This window comes from Gobius niger, assembly GCF_951799975.1.
Source record: "Gobius niger genome assembly, chromosome: 4".
Lineage (NCBI taxonomy): Eukaryota > Metazoa > Chordata > Actinopteri > Gobiiformes > Gobiidae > Gobius > Gobius niger.
The window spans coordinates 13998931-14015376 of NC_136855.1; the positions used below are offsets into that span (position 1 = coordinate 13998931).

A 16446-nucleotide genomic window follows, 5' to 3' on the forward strand; every position below is an offset into this window, starting at 1 on the left:
AGATGCAGCCTTTTAATTGGTCCTATTGCAGATGCTTTGACTGGTTTATGGTTACATATTGATGTATCAGTGGGCCTTTCCGCATGAACCAAAAAATGCATTAATCTCTAAAAAGCCAGGTGTACATTGCACAATTTTAGCAGAGATTAAAGATCACTCTTTCACAATGTGAGCCCGATGAATCCCGGCATTGTCATCTTAGAAAATGCCTGTGCCATGAGGGAAGAAGCAAGCCATTGATGGAATAACCTGGTCATTCCCAGATGTCCGGCTGATATCAGTCTTTGGGTACATAGTGTTGCTGAAACTAGACTTGACCGTCCGTTTGGTAAGTTATGTACAAGCCTACTTCTTAGTACACAGTATGAATGCAATTGCAGCAACTTAAAAAGACACGGCTCTAAATTGCCCCTCGAAGCAGTTTTCAGGCCACTACATGATCGGCGAAATGTTTCTCTACGCGCTCAAAAGCAACTTTCTTCGATGTCGTAACCACTTTCTCTGGCACAACCCAGCGTGAGCAAACCTGCCAAGTCAAACCGCAGCTGGCTTACGAGCAGATTGAACTAGATCCGTTTAATCACGGTAAGAGTTGCTGCTCCGTGTAGTAGTTGTTAGTAGTAATTGTACTTAAGCCCATTGAGGCGTTCAGAGTGCGGAGTAGAAGAGGATGTAGGCTGCAGAAGACTTGACAGAGGATGTGGAGAGCTCAGAAACCTCGTGGTCGTCGAACTTGAACCAGCGCTGCTTCAAGACGTTCTTACAGTAGGCCGTGTAGTGTCCGCCGTCCAGGCCACCGTAATGATTCTGTAAACACGGACAAAAATGTAAAAGTGACCTTTTAAATCTATTAAAGACACACTGCGTAACGATTTTGATCATACTGTTGCCAACAATACAAAACATGCTCCTGATGACCAGCTAGACAACGGTTATGACATTTTTCATTGACAGCCCTGCTTCCATCAGTCTATCCCAGGGCAGCTGTGGCTACAATAGGTAGGCAAGGCAACTTTATTTATACCGTGCATTTCGTACACAAGGCAACTCAATGCACCTTACATAAAAAGATGAGGAAACGTATTGAGGCAGGTGCAGAACGACGGGGGCGTGGTTAGGGGGGGTATGTGTGTGCAGTTGTTTACCATCCTTGAAAGTCATTGTTTTGTAAAATATGAGCCAGAGACATCAGTCCTTTTCTGGTTTAGCTGCGGAAAGTGACCTCACCATCTACCATCATTTCTCATAGCGAAGTTTAAACCGACAACTTCAGTCTGAGTTTGTGATTTCTACTTTATATCACAACCGGCCACCTGATAAATTGTATTAAAGATGTGAGAACTACATTGAGCTACAGAACATGTTTAAGTGATACTCACAGACACTCCGTAAAGGCTGTACTTCTTCAGGTTCTGCTTGGGTCCGATCACGTACTGACACAGATCTAGACAGTCCAGAGGAAAGTCCACCGAGGTCTGCAGCTTCTGCTTCCACCGGCCCTCGTACGAGAAACTGCAGTCAGCAGAGAGAGAGAGAGAAAATACAAGTCAGGCCATAGAGAGGATTTTAAATAGTCACTCAGTTTATTCAGTTAAATGTAATGTAAGTTTTTGCACCAACCGTTTTAGGTGCACCAGCACAATGGGAGGGACTTTCCAGATTTCCAGTTTCTTGGTGGAGTCTCTGTGGGCTTTGCAGTGTCGGCAGAACACTTTGTTGTTGTCCGTGAGCCGCTCTTCTTTGGAGAAAAGTCTCAGACAGTCCTGGAAAATAAAACCACAATTATTGAATTATAAGATGAAATATAAGATGCACAAGGAATGTGAGCAAAACGAGCACAACAACTGCGCGTATATTTTCCATTACTAAACAGAGCCCGTGTTCAGCATTGTCCTGACCTGTAGCGAACACTTGGAGGTGGAGGCGAGGGGCAGGGACAGGTACATGAAGGTCTCGAAGGTCCTGGATTTGCGGTGGCAGGTCAGACACTGCACCGTGGACTTGAACTGTCCCTGGAACAGAGCCACAATGATGGACTCGTTCAGTGCTTTGTGTTTGCTCCACGCCAAGTCCGCCGCTGCCACGTCGTCAAGGTGATCGTTCTCCTCCTCCTTGTAGCGCTTCCTGTTGTCGGCCTGTGACCACAGAGACACTATTAGGCAACTGAAAGCATTTTACCTGCGGTTCTGCTTAAACTTTACATGGATTCTCAATTACGTTTAATTCATTTCTCATTCAGAAAGTGTAAAGGCCAGCAATGCACTGGTCAAAAACACAGTCACGAATTTCCTTAAACAAATACATGTCTAAGAGGCTCCTATTGGAAAATTACTGTGTGCTGATTCTTTCTGGAAAACACATTATTTAACCCCAACTGATGCAATGAGTAGCTTCTCAATTCTTAAACAACCATGTGGAAAGACACATCCTGGTCATGGAAAAGATGGCAGACCGTTTGAAGAGGGTCAAATCACAGTGGGATCAAGCAGAGAAAACACAAAAAGAGATTGCAGAAATGACTAAACTTGGGTAAGAACTGGTGAAAGTTGATTGATAAAAGGTAAGTCTAAAGTAGAGAATGTCAGGGGGGCAAGCCAGATTTGTGTAAAAATTCAAATCTCTCTGAGATTCATTTGCATGCAGTTCAGACAGTTCAAATGAAACATCAGAGCAGAGGAAGGCTTGTCTGATGTCTGTTCACACAGCCTGATTCACAACAAACAAGGATTTTTATGTGAAAAATGTGTATCATACATTACATAGCACAACTGCAATGGATGAGTTCAATTACACAGCCTTAAAATGCATTTTAATTTTAAGTGGAATTTGAACATGCAGTTGCACAAAAATCATGTTTTGATAGTCGATCTAAACTCTTTTTAAATCACAATGACAAAAGAAACTACTAAAATGACCCTGATCAAAAGTTGACATACCCCAGTTCTTAATACTGTGTATTGCCCCCTTTAACATCAGTGACAGCTTGGATTCTTTTGTGGTAGTTGTGGATGGGCCTCTTTATTTCCTCAGATAGTAAAACTCATAGATGTATATAAAGGCTAGATGTCTCATACGCGCTGCTGGCCAATGGAGGGCGACACGGCGGCCATCTTGCCACAGGGAGCTCGCTCACTCGTAGCATTGTGTTTTATGGTGCATGTACTTTTAAATAACCATAATTTGCTCAATTTTCTACCAATTTTCAAACGGTTTGGTTTGTTATAAACCTCAGAGATGTAGGTATGACAAATCTTTATTTCAACATGTTCCAGCATTCAGAATTATAGCCACGTTTGTAAGAAACCAAACTGTTTGCAAATCTGTGAAGATTTGAGCGAGATATGAGGATTTGTGTTCGTGCTAATCACTCACTTAAGCTCGCCAGAACGCTTTCCTGTGGCAAGATGGTCGCCCGTTATGCCGGACATCTAGCCTTTATATATATCTAGGATAAAACTGGCCATTCCAAAAAGCCTACACTTCCTGTAATACCTGGGCTGTCTTACATGAACTGCACGTTTGAGATCTCCCCAGAGTGGCTCAAACATATTGAGGTCAGGAGACTGAGATGGCCACTAACGGGACCTTCACTTTATTCTGCTGGAGCCAATGAGAGGTCGATGTGGCCTTGTGCTTTGGATCGTTGTCATGATGGATGCGTCCCATGATGAGTGACACTGTTCCTCCAGTTTTCTTAAATAACAAGCTGCTTTCATCCTGAAATCAGTTTTGACCAAGTTCCCTGTAGCTCAGACATCCCCAAAACATCAGTGATCCACCTCCGTGTTTCACTGTAGGAATGGTGCACCGTTCATCACAGGCCTTGTTGACTCCTCCAGATGGAACGTTTATGGTTGTGGCCAAAAGGTTCCATCTGGTTTCATCATTTCAAATGACATTGCCTTAGAAATTGAGGCTCGTCTCTGTGCTGCTTGGCATATTGTAAGCGGATGCTTTGTGGCATTTATGAAGTAATGGCTTTCTTCTGGCGACTTGGCCATTCAGCCCGTTTTTCATCAAGTGCCTCCTTATAATGAAGCAGCTACACCACTTTATTTTTTTCAGCCAGTCCTGTATTTTAGCTGAAGTTATCTCTTGTTTTTTCTTTGCATTAGGGTTGGGCGATGTCCCCTTAATTGGCCGTTGACGACGCCGTTTACAGTGAACCATCGCGATGGACGATGATATCGTCTATTTCTCATTATAAGCATTTTTTTAAAGACATTTGCATAGCCTATATATGCTGCATATTACTATGTATGCTAGGAAAATGTGAGATTGCAGGATAAATGGATCTAAACTAAACTTGATTTGAACAGAGTCACGGACACGACTTTTGCAAAAGAAATGTGTTAAAACTTGTGCGCAAAGTCTGAGAGGAGAACGACTTATTCAGAGCGTGAACTCCAAGGCTCTTATCACATTAATGCAAATGTAAATGGGAGCTTTTTTTTGCATTTGCTCAATTTTAACATAATGTTTAAGAAACAGTGGGTGAACGGAACAATATTTTGAAGTTTGCGTCGTAGCTTACGTTTTTGAAGCCGCTCCACGCGCCGCCCGGTCCGTGTGCTCTAACCTCTTAACTCCTGCACCGCGCCTTTCTCTCTCCTCTCTCTTTCCTCTCTCGGTCCTTCGTGAGAATAGTCCACGCGCTCATCTAGCTCCGATGTGAGAGCCATCTCATTTTAAAACGGTTTAAGTTTCAATACGCAGCAAAGCAAAACAAAACCACGCACTGTTAAACTCTGAGCTGCAGAGAGAGAGAGAGAGAGCTCCGCGCGTCAGAAACAGAGCAGCTGCGTCTTTACTTTAATAATTATGGCTAACACATCGTGGCTTCTGGCAGGCTACTGACGCTAGCGCGCATATTAGTTACATCAGTGATTTAATTTACAGTGCAATCCCTGCAAAGTTTGTAGGTTTGCAAGGCCTACAGAAGACCAGTGCATGTTTTTGACAGGAGGGGGCGTGGCATCACGATGGTGGCTCTCCATCGTGATGTTGCTCATCCATCGCCGATGGACGATGACATCGTCCATCGGCACAACCCTACTTTGCATCCACAATTTTCCTGCCAGTTGTTACTAGGGCTGGGACGATCCACTTTTGTCACGATCTGATACAAATCAGGATACCCAGGGGCCGATCCGATACGTATTGTGATACAACAAGTTATTATAACAATTGATATGTTTATGTTGTTTATGTCCTTACAATGTGTAAACAGTCCTGTGTCCAAAGTTTATAAACCAAGTGCCACTTGACATTTACTGAAGTTTTCAGATTGAAAAGTGCATTAAGACAAAATGTAACCAAGTGCTGTGTAACGGTTACTGGGAAAAAAGTGTGTGATTAAAAAATGCCTCCAAACACAAGTATTGAAAGTATTGCGATACTTGATTAAGTATCGATACTTGGTATTGCAGCACAAAGTATTGCGATCCAAGTCCGATCCGATATTTTTTCCCAGCCCTAGTTGTTACTGAAATTTGTGTTGGCCTACTGGAGGAAAATGTCACTCATCAGCCTGGAAGCCAAAATTCTGCCAGGGTATATAAACTTTAGTTTTGAGCACAACTGTATGTTCATCATCCCTACGCTGCACATGCCAAACAAATACATGACCAACCTAAAAATGATTTACGTTTTTCTACAATGATTTAGTTTCCAAGTAAAAATCCACGTTTGCTTTAAACAACTTAGAAGAGACGCTGGGTATAACCGCAGGACATCACACAAAAGGGATGTGATGAGATGAAGAGAGTGGCACGACAAGATGCACTTTCCCATCTTTTTTTGTTACTTAAATAGAATCATATCAAGTACAGATTACAGCCTCAGAGTTGAATGCACATGAAGCCGGGAGGAGTCACAGGCAATGTCTCTAACATGCAGAGGTAGAGACACAGCGACAAACCACACACAGCTATTTACTTACTCTCTACATCCATCAACATGAAACCAGCAAAAAGAAAGAAAACCATAAAAAGACTATGTTGAAATGTGCATCAAAGGCGATAATAGAGAAGTCGTGAGCAGTAGTTTGTTAGTATGTGTAGTATTAGCAAACACACTGACACACTGGAACACGGCGTTATCGAGTTCTGAACGGGCCGAATTAACCAATCAAAGACACTCAAGGTCTGCCAGTCAATTCATAGTTAAAAGTACCAGTAGTAAGTTGTAGACGTAATGGTAACAGTGGTACCTTGTTCAGATCTTCGTGAAGTCCATCCATGAGAAACAGCAGCAGTTCTTGTGAGTCCTGTTGGTCGTAGCCTGAAAACTGGTCGTTGATTTTCCCGATGGTGATTTTGAAGTCTCTGGCGCTGATGCATTTGTACAGACCGGTCCACAGCGCTTTCATGATCACGCCAAACTCCTCGGCCACCTCCCCTTTGTGCCCCAGAATGTTAGACCTGGCAGAGAAGACGAAAGGATTCAAACAATAGAAATGCAATATGGACTCCTATGCAGGCTTTACATCTCCCGAAAACTACTGGTAAATAAATATCAAAACAAAGCAGAGGTTCAAATCCAAATCTCACCGGTTGATGTCGTCCATGTAGTAGTTGTTGTTGAAGTACTCGGCCATGGCTGGAGTGTTGCACAGACACTGCAGGATCGAGTTCATGTAGCAGGTGTTCCCCAAGTTTCGCAGCCCGGTTAAAGACGGCCCCAGACCTCCGAAAGTGGGGTTAAGGTTTCGTAGTTTGGCAGCGGACGGTCGCACGATCTCCACCTTAGAGTAGACTTTTGCAACTACAGGTCTAAGGGAGAAAAACAAGAGTGTAAATGATGACAATGAGGCAAAAGCACAAGTATATGTAGATATTATTACTGCTCAGTGGGGGTATTGTAAGTTCTTTTATTATGTATGTATTTCTTAATGTATCAATATTTTTGTACTGTAAGAACTCAATTATTTTGCCGTGGTGATTAGTTTAGTCATAGCTTGAACCATTCAAATCTTCCGTACTTGGTCTCTCTGTTGACCGTGGGGATGACGGCGGCAGCAATGGGCGCCGCGGCTTTCTTCTGCGCCTCCTCTCTCAGGTCTTGGCTGATGTCCGGCGAGGAGTAGGACCGCTTCAGTTTGGACTGCTCCTGATCCCGATCACATTTGACATCCGGCTCGGGTGATTTTGGTTTGGGCTTCGCTGTGGGGGGAGTCGAGGGCGGAGTCTGGGGAACGGTGACCTCCGGTGGATAGAGGTGGACCCTGTTTGTTGGGGAGTGGTAGTAGCGGTAGGTGCCGGTCACTATGTCGAGAAACTATGGGGGAAATATACAGAAATGTGCAAGGTGGCAATCATTAGTATCACGTAACTTAAACTTTTGCTCTTTTAAAGCAATAGCATTCTGAGTACAATATACCTTCATCCACCCGACAGGCAAACCAGGGACAGTCCTGCCCATCTCCTCACTCCTGGCTCTGGTAAGCGGCTCCCTCTGTGAAAGACACATGGAATATATAGTTATACAACATCATCCCACTTTCTAACCATTTGTGTTGCTATTAGTTATAAATCGTTAGTAAAATGAACCAACAGCATGCATCTTATAGCTCGTGTTGCTTGCCTTTCAAATCTTTCATACTCATCAACATGTGCTCTCTATAAGCAGCTTCATAGGTCAACATTAATTGCATCGCCTTGTTTTCTTTGCCACGCGCACAAACTCACCTTTATTTCACTGACGATGTGGTTTGGAGCCGGTGAGTCCAGGGACATGCTTTTTGAGGGCGTGTCGGAGTTGGGCTCTTTGCCTCTGCGCTCTCTCTCCTCGAACCCTCTGCTCCCTCGGTCGTCCTCTTCCTCCGCCTTCTGCCGCTCCAGTTTCTTCTTCTCCCTCCGCTCCTCTTCGTCCCTCTTCCTCTTCTCGCTGTTCTCTCGCTCCAGTCTGTCTTTCAGCTCCCGCTCTCTCCTCTCCTGCTCCTGGATCTGACCGGGTTCGTCTTTAGCGGAGCTGGAGCTGAGGGAGGGTTTGACGGAGCGGTCCGGGAACATGGGTCCATTTGTCAAGTCTTTCTCTGAGCCGTTCACGATGGGTTTGGGCTCGTCCACAATCCGCATGGAGGGCTTCTTGGTCCGGTCGAACTGTGAATATAAGAGTAAAGGAAAGATTAGTTTTAGTGGTGTAATCATGAGCCTTGTTTGGAACCTCCAAACCTCCAAAAATGAGTGTCTCGAAGCTATTTTTATGAGTTCATTATTCCTTCAATCAGTTACAATGAGTAGTAAGCTATGGCTGCCCAGGGGCACAGTAACAGGATTTGACATCCACCACCGATGCAAAAAAATATTCCAACAAGATGGGTAAAGTGTGTTGACCAAGGATGCAAATGAGCAACAAAAAATGCATAGAGAAAAAACTCTTCCTTGTTACTAGAAGCAATTTGTAGGTTTACAGCTGGGGAAAAATATACCGTGCTGTACTTTAACAATTATGCAAAGAGTTTGCCTTTAAAGGAAGCCTTCCACCCTACTTTGTGTATTATACACAATCCTGCACCAAACTAGTCTCGCCAACCAGACTCCGCTTCTTTACAGAAGAGGGTCTGGCAACATTCCATTACGCGCTTTCAAAGGAAGTGACGCAGCGATATGGAGCCTACCGACCAATCAGAGCAGAGCAGCTCCCTGAACGGGCGTCACGTTGTTGCGCCTTTGTTTTGTAGTTTTTCAACACAAGCAACCACTTCACGTAATGCTCCGGTATGCTTGTATTCTTAAGTTTTTCTGACATAAAAGACAGAAGTCATTTACTGAACTCCGTGTGGCAGGAGCGCCATTGTTGATGTCCGAATGACGACAACTTTCTTGTCGCTGTTTCTGTCGTCACATCCGCTATGTTCTCATTGGCTGCGCTTCGGTTGTCCCACATTAGTCCCGCCTCAAGCAGAAGCTTTTCTACGACAGGGTCGCCAGACTAGTCTCCTGTTTATTAATTAATAAACATTGGAGATTAGTCTGGATGCAAGGCTAGCACCAAACAGGTCTGCAATAGATACTGAACAAAAAGTACAACAAGAAAATGGCAAGGCACTGCTATGTTACATCTTAGTTCAACTTTGATTCAAGTATGATGTATCACGATAAATATCATCATGTAACTGCAGTTCTTTGAATCACAGTGACCGTAAAGTCTGGTGGAGGGATAAGATAGAACTTCACCTGAGGGAAGGCTCCGGTTGTTGCCGGTGTTTTGCTTGTTGCTGCTCCTGTAGAGTTCTTCTTACTGAGCTCGGGGCCGGTCACTGTCACTGGAGAATCCACAGTGTCAATCGGTCTATCTGTCACTGATAACTGAGGAGGTTCAGCTGAGGACACTCCGTTCACCAGCGCCGGGGCAGAGGGCTCCACAGGCTCAGGTCGGACCTGCGGCTCAGGCTGCGGCGGGGCAGGAGGTTTGGGGTCTTCAAGGGAGGGGTAACTAAAGTTCACTGGAAAGCAGAAATAACTGAGCATTATTTACAGGGTTAAAAGGAAAGCAATGTATGAAGCAAAGAGGCATCATGTTAATTATATACTGTACATTTAATTAAAATAACAATGATTTCTACAGAGGCGCACAATAAAAGCACACCCTATTTGGTAGGTTTTGGGGACTATTTCCCTTGTATCATAATGGTGAACAGAAAAATGTATATTTCTCTTGGTTATTGTTGTGCTAATCATGAAATAAAGCTACATTGTGCTATTGCATACAGCCGCAGCTGTCCTTACATTGGGGCAAGTTGCTGGTGGAGGTTTGTCTCGGAGGTTTGACTTTGGAGTTTGTGGTGAACATCGGATAAAACAGAAGCCAGTTTTCGTAGCCTCCTTCCAGCACCAGTGGCTCACTTCGCAGGATCGTGATACTGTCCCACTGTGAGCAACAAAGGAAAAAGTGAAGAAATATGTTATATAACACCTTTTGTACAGTTGTTATAAAGTGAATACGGTTTTGAGTCAAGAGCGAAGATCTTCACTGTATATGAAAGAGGAAAAGGCTTGTCACAAAGTCACAAACTCTAAATTAACCCACAGATATGGGTGCAAGCTCATTGTGTCTTAGCTGGAAGTATTGTGGTAATTATCATGGTGTTTTTAAGGATTATTATTCTTAAAAGGGTTTGTCCGGTGTTTTGTATAAGCTTTCCATTTCTAATTTCACAACACTTACCTTAAAAAGTGCATCTTTAAGGCTCTGCAGAGTGGTGCCCATGGCCAGGTCAGAGACGGCGCTGAACCAGTCGAGTAAAACAATATAATCCACAAAACCTCTTCTTCTCCAGTGATCTTTGGACGCCTCGGGAAGCCTGGCCTCAATCTGATTCACAGTGATTCTGCAACAGTCACACAAAAACAAGTTCAAAACATGCAACAGGAAAATAAATACCTAAAACCTCTTGCAGTGTTAGTACCCAGGGCTGACGGCCTCCTCAGGCACGCTGATGCAGGTCTGGGCTGGGACCTGGATGTGAGACTCCTCGAAGTCTTTAACCCTCCGCGCGTCCATCACAATCAGCGTCAGGGACTGGTCCCTCATCATATTGAAGAGCTTCTCAGCCGTGACTCCACCGGCCGGTGTCACAGCTGAAAGACGAGACCAACTATCAATGTCTTGTAATAAAGCGTTTGAATTGCAATAATACATAATCAAAACCCTGTTTAAGGCTTTGTTGGAGGTGTAGTGTGATAAATTACCTTTTGGAGCTGTATTCTTTATCTCATTTTGCCCTTCTTTTACCTGAAAGAAAAAAAAACACATTAAAATACAGTGTTTACTTATATTTCATTGCAAGTCTGTCATTCCCACCTCAATAACTAGAAAAAGGCCTAAGATCAGACTACTGTTGAAACACTCCCATCCAACACCATTTAAATCAGCAACCCTACATACGCACACATATTCAAATATTTAGGTGGTTAGGTAAACTGCATTTCATGGTAAAAATGGTGAATGGTGACTACTCGGAAAGATTTCAGACCTCTTTTAATCCCTCAAAAACAGTGCGAGTGCATTTTTATTATCAGACTTCAGCATAATACCAGGAAAAAGAGGTGTGTAACTGTGTAATATATATATTTTTCACCATGACTGGGCACTCAAAGCTCTATCTAACAGAAAAGAGCATAAACATTAACTTTGTTCCAGTCACACAATAATAAGGTTTTGGTTATACGCTGAAAACACTTCAGCCAAATGGACAGTGCTTTCCTTGTGCTTGAATTGAGAAACCCAATAAATCACAGGAAATGGCCCGGATTTAGTTTCACCAGCCACAAAATTGCATCGAACACGGGCTCAGCTGGATCAATTGTCTGCTACAGGAGTTTAAATATTCATTTCAAATAGGACGCATCGATTATTTGACTGCTCTACCTTCTTAATGTCTTTGTTGCTCGTGGTTTTGGGAGACGCTCGACCGCTCTCTTTCTCCGTTATCTCCTCCTTTCTCTTCTTCTCCTCCTGCCTCTCTTTCTCCTCAAGTTTTTTGCGAACCTCGACTTCCTCATACCTCAAATAGGAGAGGAAACATTGAACATACAGGTTTGACATGCCAAGTGCCTTAAGCCCTAGATACAGCCATGCAACACAACTAACCTGAGTTTGAGACTTTCTGAGAGCTTTTCTGCCTCTTCAATGGCTTTTTTGATGCTGTTTGGTCCAAGCATTGTCATGTAATAGTCCTATAAAAAAATAAAAAGGAATTTTAATAAATTGTATATAAAGTGAGACCATTTATATTGGCACAACCAGCTTGAAAATACATGTTCAGTTAATTAAAATAGTTATGAATATAAGTGCACAATTTCTTCTCAGTATATAACTCTGTAGACTACCCTAAAAACTATTTAATTAAAATTACAAATGAAATCTCCAATGTAACGACATATAACAATGAATAGGTTTCTACTGAACGGGCTTTGAGCTTTACCAGTTGCTGTTTGAAGTCCGGTCTCTTTTTTATGAGATCATAGATTGTTAAATACTTCATGTAAAACACGTAAGCCTTCTCCTCATCTCTGTCCAAGCGGCTCTCCTCCGCTGCTTTGAAGAGCTTACAGGCACTCTGAACATAACTGCAAGTTCAAATGAAGAAAACAAAAATCAAATAGGTATAACAGAAGCATATAGTCCGCTGTAATGTTCAAACTCTAAAGAAAAGAGCAGTGGAACAATTCTTAACTGTTATATAATTACTTAATGTGACAGGGACGACCCAATCTGTGTTACCTTCTGGTGTTGATCTTGTCTGGTTTGACCTCTGCCTTCTTGTTCAGATCACCCAGAGATGTGGACAGGTAGAGGTCCTTGGGGCCCGTGGACACTGCAGGCATCTTGGCAGGTGTCTTTAATCACAGCTCACAAGCAGCGGGCATTTAGTAATGCACAGAGACTCGGTGCATCTATTTAGAGTACAAGGAAGAAACATCACTGGGTGTTAACGTTGACTGTATTCAGCCATTCAAGTGAACACAAGGTAAACAAAACATGCTGTAGTGAAAGAAATGTTGATTTGACTAATCATAGAGTTTAGAAAAGAATGTCGTCTAAGATCAACATTACCACAGACGTCGTTACGGTGTACAAGCAACATTGTCCATTAAATGACACTGGCTGAAAACTAAAAAAAAAGTAGAATAAAGAGCTGCAGAACAAGTAAGTTAGGGTCACTGCTGGAACATGCTAAATCAAGTTTTAAAAACGTCATGAGTTAATTTATAATCATGGAATGTGCCGAGAATCACAGAAATCTTTTGACAACACAAACATTTCATGGTCATTTATTCACATTTGTATTTACTGCAGTCCAGTCCAGTCAAGGATCTCTCTTTTGACAAAACCTCCCAAGACCTGTCCCTAATGGAGTCCTAATAAGTGTTGCTATTGCAGTTTCCAGTTCAGTGACTACATTTTGAAGGGTCCAAACTCTCAGGTGAGGTGAGGCTCCTCCACACTCTGATGAAGCTGGTAAAAGCAGCTCAAACTGAGTTGTTGTACTGCCTGCGTCTAACCAGTAAAGGCGCACACTGCTACCCTTTAGTGGAAGTTTTACAGTTGCTTGAGTATAACCTTTCACTCATTATCTTTACTATATTAACTGTACGTTCACTATGTTCAGACGCCACAGCGCCTTACAAACAAACCGAATCAACAGAAGCAGTTCGAGCTGTGTAAGAATGAGCTTCTCCAAACTAAAACACTGAGATACAAGTCTGTAAACCATTAATCGGGACTTTCTCAAGGCCGGAGGGACAGTGATTTTATTTCCCGTGATCTCTGACTGTAATTACTGAACTGCTGTGGGGCTGTCAACAATGACGACAACATCACACTTTATAGGCTAATGTTAGCATTGCATTGACAGGGGTCCTTCGGGTCGACTTTCCTGTCAAATAAAGCGACAAATCGGACAAAACTCTCGCGTGTCAATGCAATATTCCAGTCAGTGTCATGTTGCTTTTTGTATGTAGTTTCATGACACATTAGCGGATTCCTGTGTTAGCTTTTAGCACCTTTATTGCGAAACGCGAAGGTCTCACGCAGTTTAGCATTAGCGGCTAACGTGAGCCATTTAACACAGGGCAGGAAGTATCAGGCACAAACTGGGACAGATCACTGCGGCTAACTCCTGCAAAACCCGCCAGCGTACACAACATAATTACACTTAATATATCAGGCTAGAGATCAAAGGTTACCTCTTTTGAGCCGCTGTTTTCACTTTAGATACTTTTTGAAGCTGGTTCCTGATTCGCTTTTTCCTGCTCTTCTTCGGTGGATCAACTTCCGGTGGGAAGTAAACAACTCACTTATGCCCTCTGCTGGCAAAGAAAATAAACAAGTCAACACCGACCCTTGTTGGGTCTTTCTTTCTTTCTTTCTCTCTCTCTTTTTTTTTTTACCATTGTCGCTGTGTATTAATTCTCCAGTTCAGATATTACCGCCAAAAGGTGTTATCTATGGAGGACCGTGGCTGCCAAAACAATAAATATATCTATAAATAAATATGTAAATAAATAAATAAAATAAAATAAAGATCAAATTTGCAGAGAAATGCATGCATTTATTATAATAAGTGCATTTATGTATTTATGTTATTTTTTCTGTATTTATTTATTTTGTATTTATTTATTTATCATCCAGTTAATTAAGCAGCTCAAGCTTTGGCCCCAAACCATGGAAATATTTTATATATATATATAAAAATAAAAAAAAACTCTTCCTCACCCTCCGCGGGCGGTCTCTCTTTTTCCTCCTGCTCGGGTCCTCTACCAGAGGCCTGGGAGCTTGAGGGTTCTGCGCAGTATCTTTGCTGTTCCTAGAACTGCACTTTTCTGGACCGAGATGTCTGATGTATTTCCTGGGATCTGCTGGAGCCACTCCTCCAGTTTGGGGGTCACTGCCCCGAGTGCCCCAACGACCACGGGCACCACTGATGCCTTCACCCTCCAGGTTTTCTCCAGCTCTTCTCTGAGCCCCTGGTATTTCTCTAGTTTCTCGTGTTCCTTTTTCCTGATGTTGAAGTCGCTTGGTATTGCTATGTCGATCACAACGGCTTTCCTCTGCTCTTTGTCCACCACCACAATGTCCGGTTGGTTCGCCATTACCATTTTGTCCGTCTGTATCTGGAAGTCCCACAGGATCTTGGCTCGGTCATTCTCGACCACCTTTGGAGGTGTTTCCCACTTTGACCTTGGGGTTTCCAGCCCATACTCTGCACAGATGTTCCTGTACACTATACCAGCCACTTGGTTATGGCGCTCCATGTAAGCTTTCCCTGCCAGCATCTTACACCCTGCAGTTATGTGCTGGATTGTCTCATTGGCCTCTTTGCACAGTCTACACCTGGGGTCTTGTCTGGTGTGGTAGATCTGGGCCTCTATTGCTCTGGTGCTCAAGGCCTGCTCCTGTGCAGCCATGATGAGTGCCTCTGTGCTGTCCTTTAGTCCGGCTCTGTCTAGCCATTGGTAGGATTTCTGTATATCCGCCACTTCAGTTATGTTTCGGTGGTACATGCCGTGTAGGGGCTTGTCCTCCCATGACGGGACCTCCAGCACCTCATCTTCTGTTCCCCATTGTCTGAGACATTCACTGAGCACGTCATCTGTCGGAGCCTTGTCCTTGATGTACTTATGGATCTTGGATGTTTCATCCTGGATAGTGGCTCTAACACTCACTAGTCCTCGGCCTCCTTCCTTACGGCTAGCGTACAGCCTCAGAGTGCTGGATTTGGGGTGGAACCCTCCGTGCATGGTTAGGAGCTTTCGCGTCTTAACATCTGTGGTCTGTATCTCATCCTTTGGCCAGCTTATTATTCCTGCAGGGTATCTGATTACTGGTAGGGCGTAGCTGTTTATTGCCCGGGACTTGCCATTGAGCTGGCTTCTTAGGACCTGCCTTACTCGTTGGAGGTATTTGGCCGTAGCCGCTTTCCTTGTCACCTCTTCGAGGTTGCCATTTGCTTGTGGGATTCCGAGGTACTTGTAACTGTCCTCAATGTCTGCTATTGTTCCTTCTGGGAGTGAGACCCCTTCTGTGTGGACTACCTTCCCTCTCTTAGTCACCATCCGACCACACTTCTCTAGTCCGAATGACATCCCAATGTCTGCACTGTATATCCGGGTGGTATGGATCAGTGAGTCGATGTCTCGCTCATTCTTAGCATACAGCTTGATGTCATCCATGTAGAGGAGGTGACTGATGGTGGCCCCGTTCCTGAGTCGGTATCCATAGCCAGTCTTGTTGATTATTTGGCTGAGGGGGTTCAGACCTATGCAGAACAGCAGTGGGGACAGGGCGTCTCCTTGGAATATGCCACATTTGATGGAGACTTGTGCAAGTGGCTTGCCATTGGCTTCAAGGGTGGTTTTCCACAACCTCATCGAGTTTGCAATGAAGGCTCTTAGAGTCCTGTTGATGTTGTATAGCTTCAGGCATTCAATGATCCAAGTATGTGGCATTGAGTCGTAGGCTTTCTTGTAATCAATCCAGGCAGTGCTCAGGTTAGTGTGTCGGGTTCTGCAGTCTCGAGCGACTGTTCTGTCTACCAGGAGCTGGTGTTTGGCACCTCTGGTATCTTTACCGATTCCCTTCTGAGCTGTGCTCATGTATTGATCCATGTGCTTACTTATCTTAGCCGCTATGGTGCCGGACATGAGCTTCCACGTTGTGGAGAGGCAGGTTATTGGCCGATAGTTGGATGGGACTGTACCCTTTGAGGGATCCTTCAGGATCAGGATTGTGCGCCCTTCGGTTAACCATTCAGGGTGATTCCCATCCCTCAGCAGCTGGTTCATTTGCGCTGCCAAGCGCTCATGGAGAGCCGTGAGTTTCTTAAGCCAGTAGGCGTGTATCATGTCAGGGCCTGGTGCTGTCCAATTTTTCATACCTGAGGCTCTTTCTTGGACGTCTGCCACTGTGATGGTAACTGGATTCTGTTCAGGGAGGTTG

General features: G+C 43.8%; 1 protein-coding gene across 2 annotated transcripts; it reads right to left on the bottom strand.

The window, feature by feature from the left end:
- Positions 1 to 328: 328 nt before the first annotated feature.
- usp8 (ubiquitin specific peptidase 8) lies at positions 329 to 13784 on the bottom strand. Of its 2 annotated transcripts, none has more exons than XM_079554826.1 (19): positions 13695 to 13784; positions 12229 to 12401; positions 11930 to 12074; positions 11596 to 11681; positions 11374 to 11509; positions 10695 to 10737; positions 10412 to 10583; positions 10171 to 10333; positions 9732 to 9873; positions 9180 to 9448; positions 7689 to 8102; positions 7381 to 7455; positions 6983 to 7278; positions 6552 to 6773; positions 6212 to 6422; positions 1899 to 2135; positions 1621 to 1763; positions 1380 to 1512; positions 329 to 807 (listed from the first exon to the last, which is right to left on the bottom strand). In XM_079554826.1, exons 2-19 carry the CDS (start codon positions 12330 to 12332, stop codon positions 649 to 651), a joined length of 3150 nt encoding a protein of 1049 aa, XP_079410952.1. In that variant the 5' UTR covers positions 12333 to 12401; positions 13695 to 13784; the 3' UTR covers positions 329 to 648. The 2 variants fall into 2 exon arrangements, with proteins under 2 accessions (XP_079410952.1, XP_079410951.1); XM_079554825.1 differs by having other exon boundaries at positions 10412 to 10610.
- Positions 13785 to 16446: the final 2662 nt, after the last annotated feature.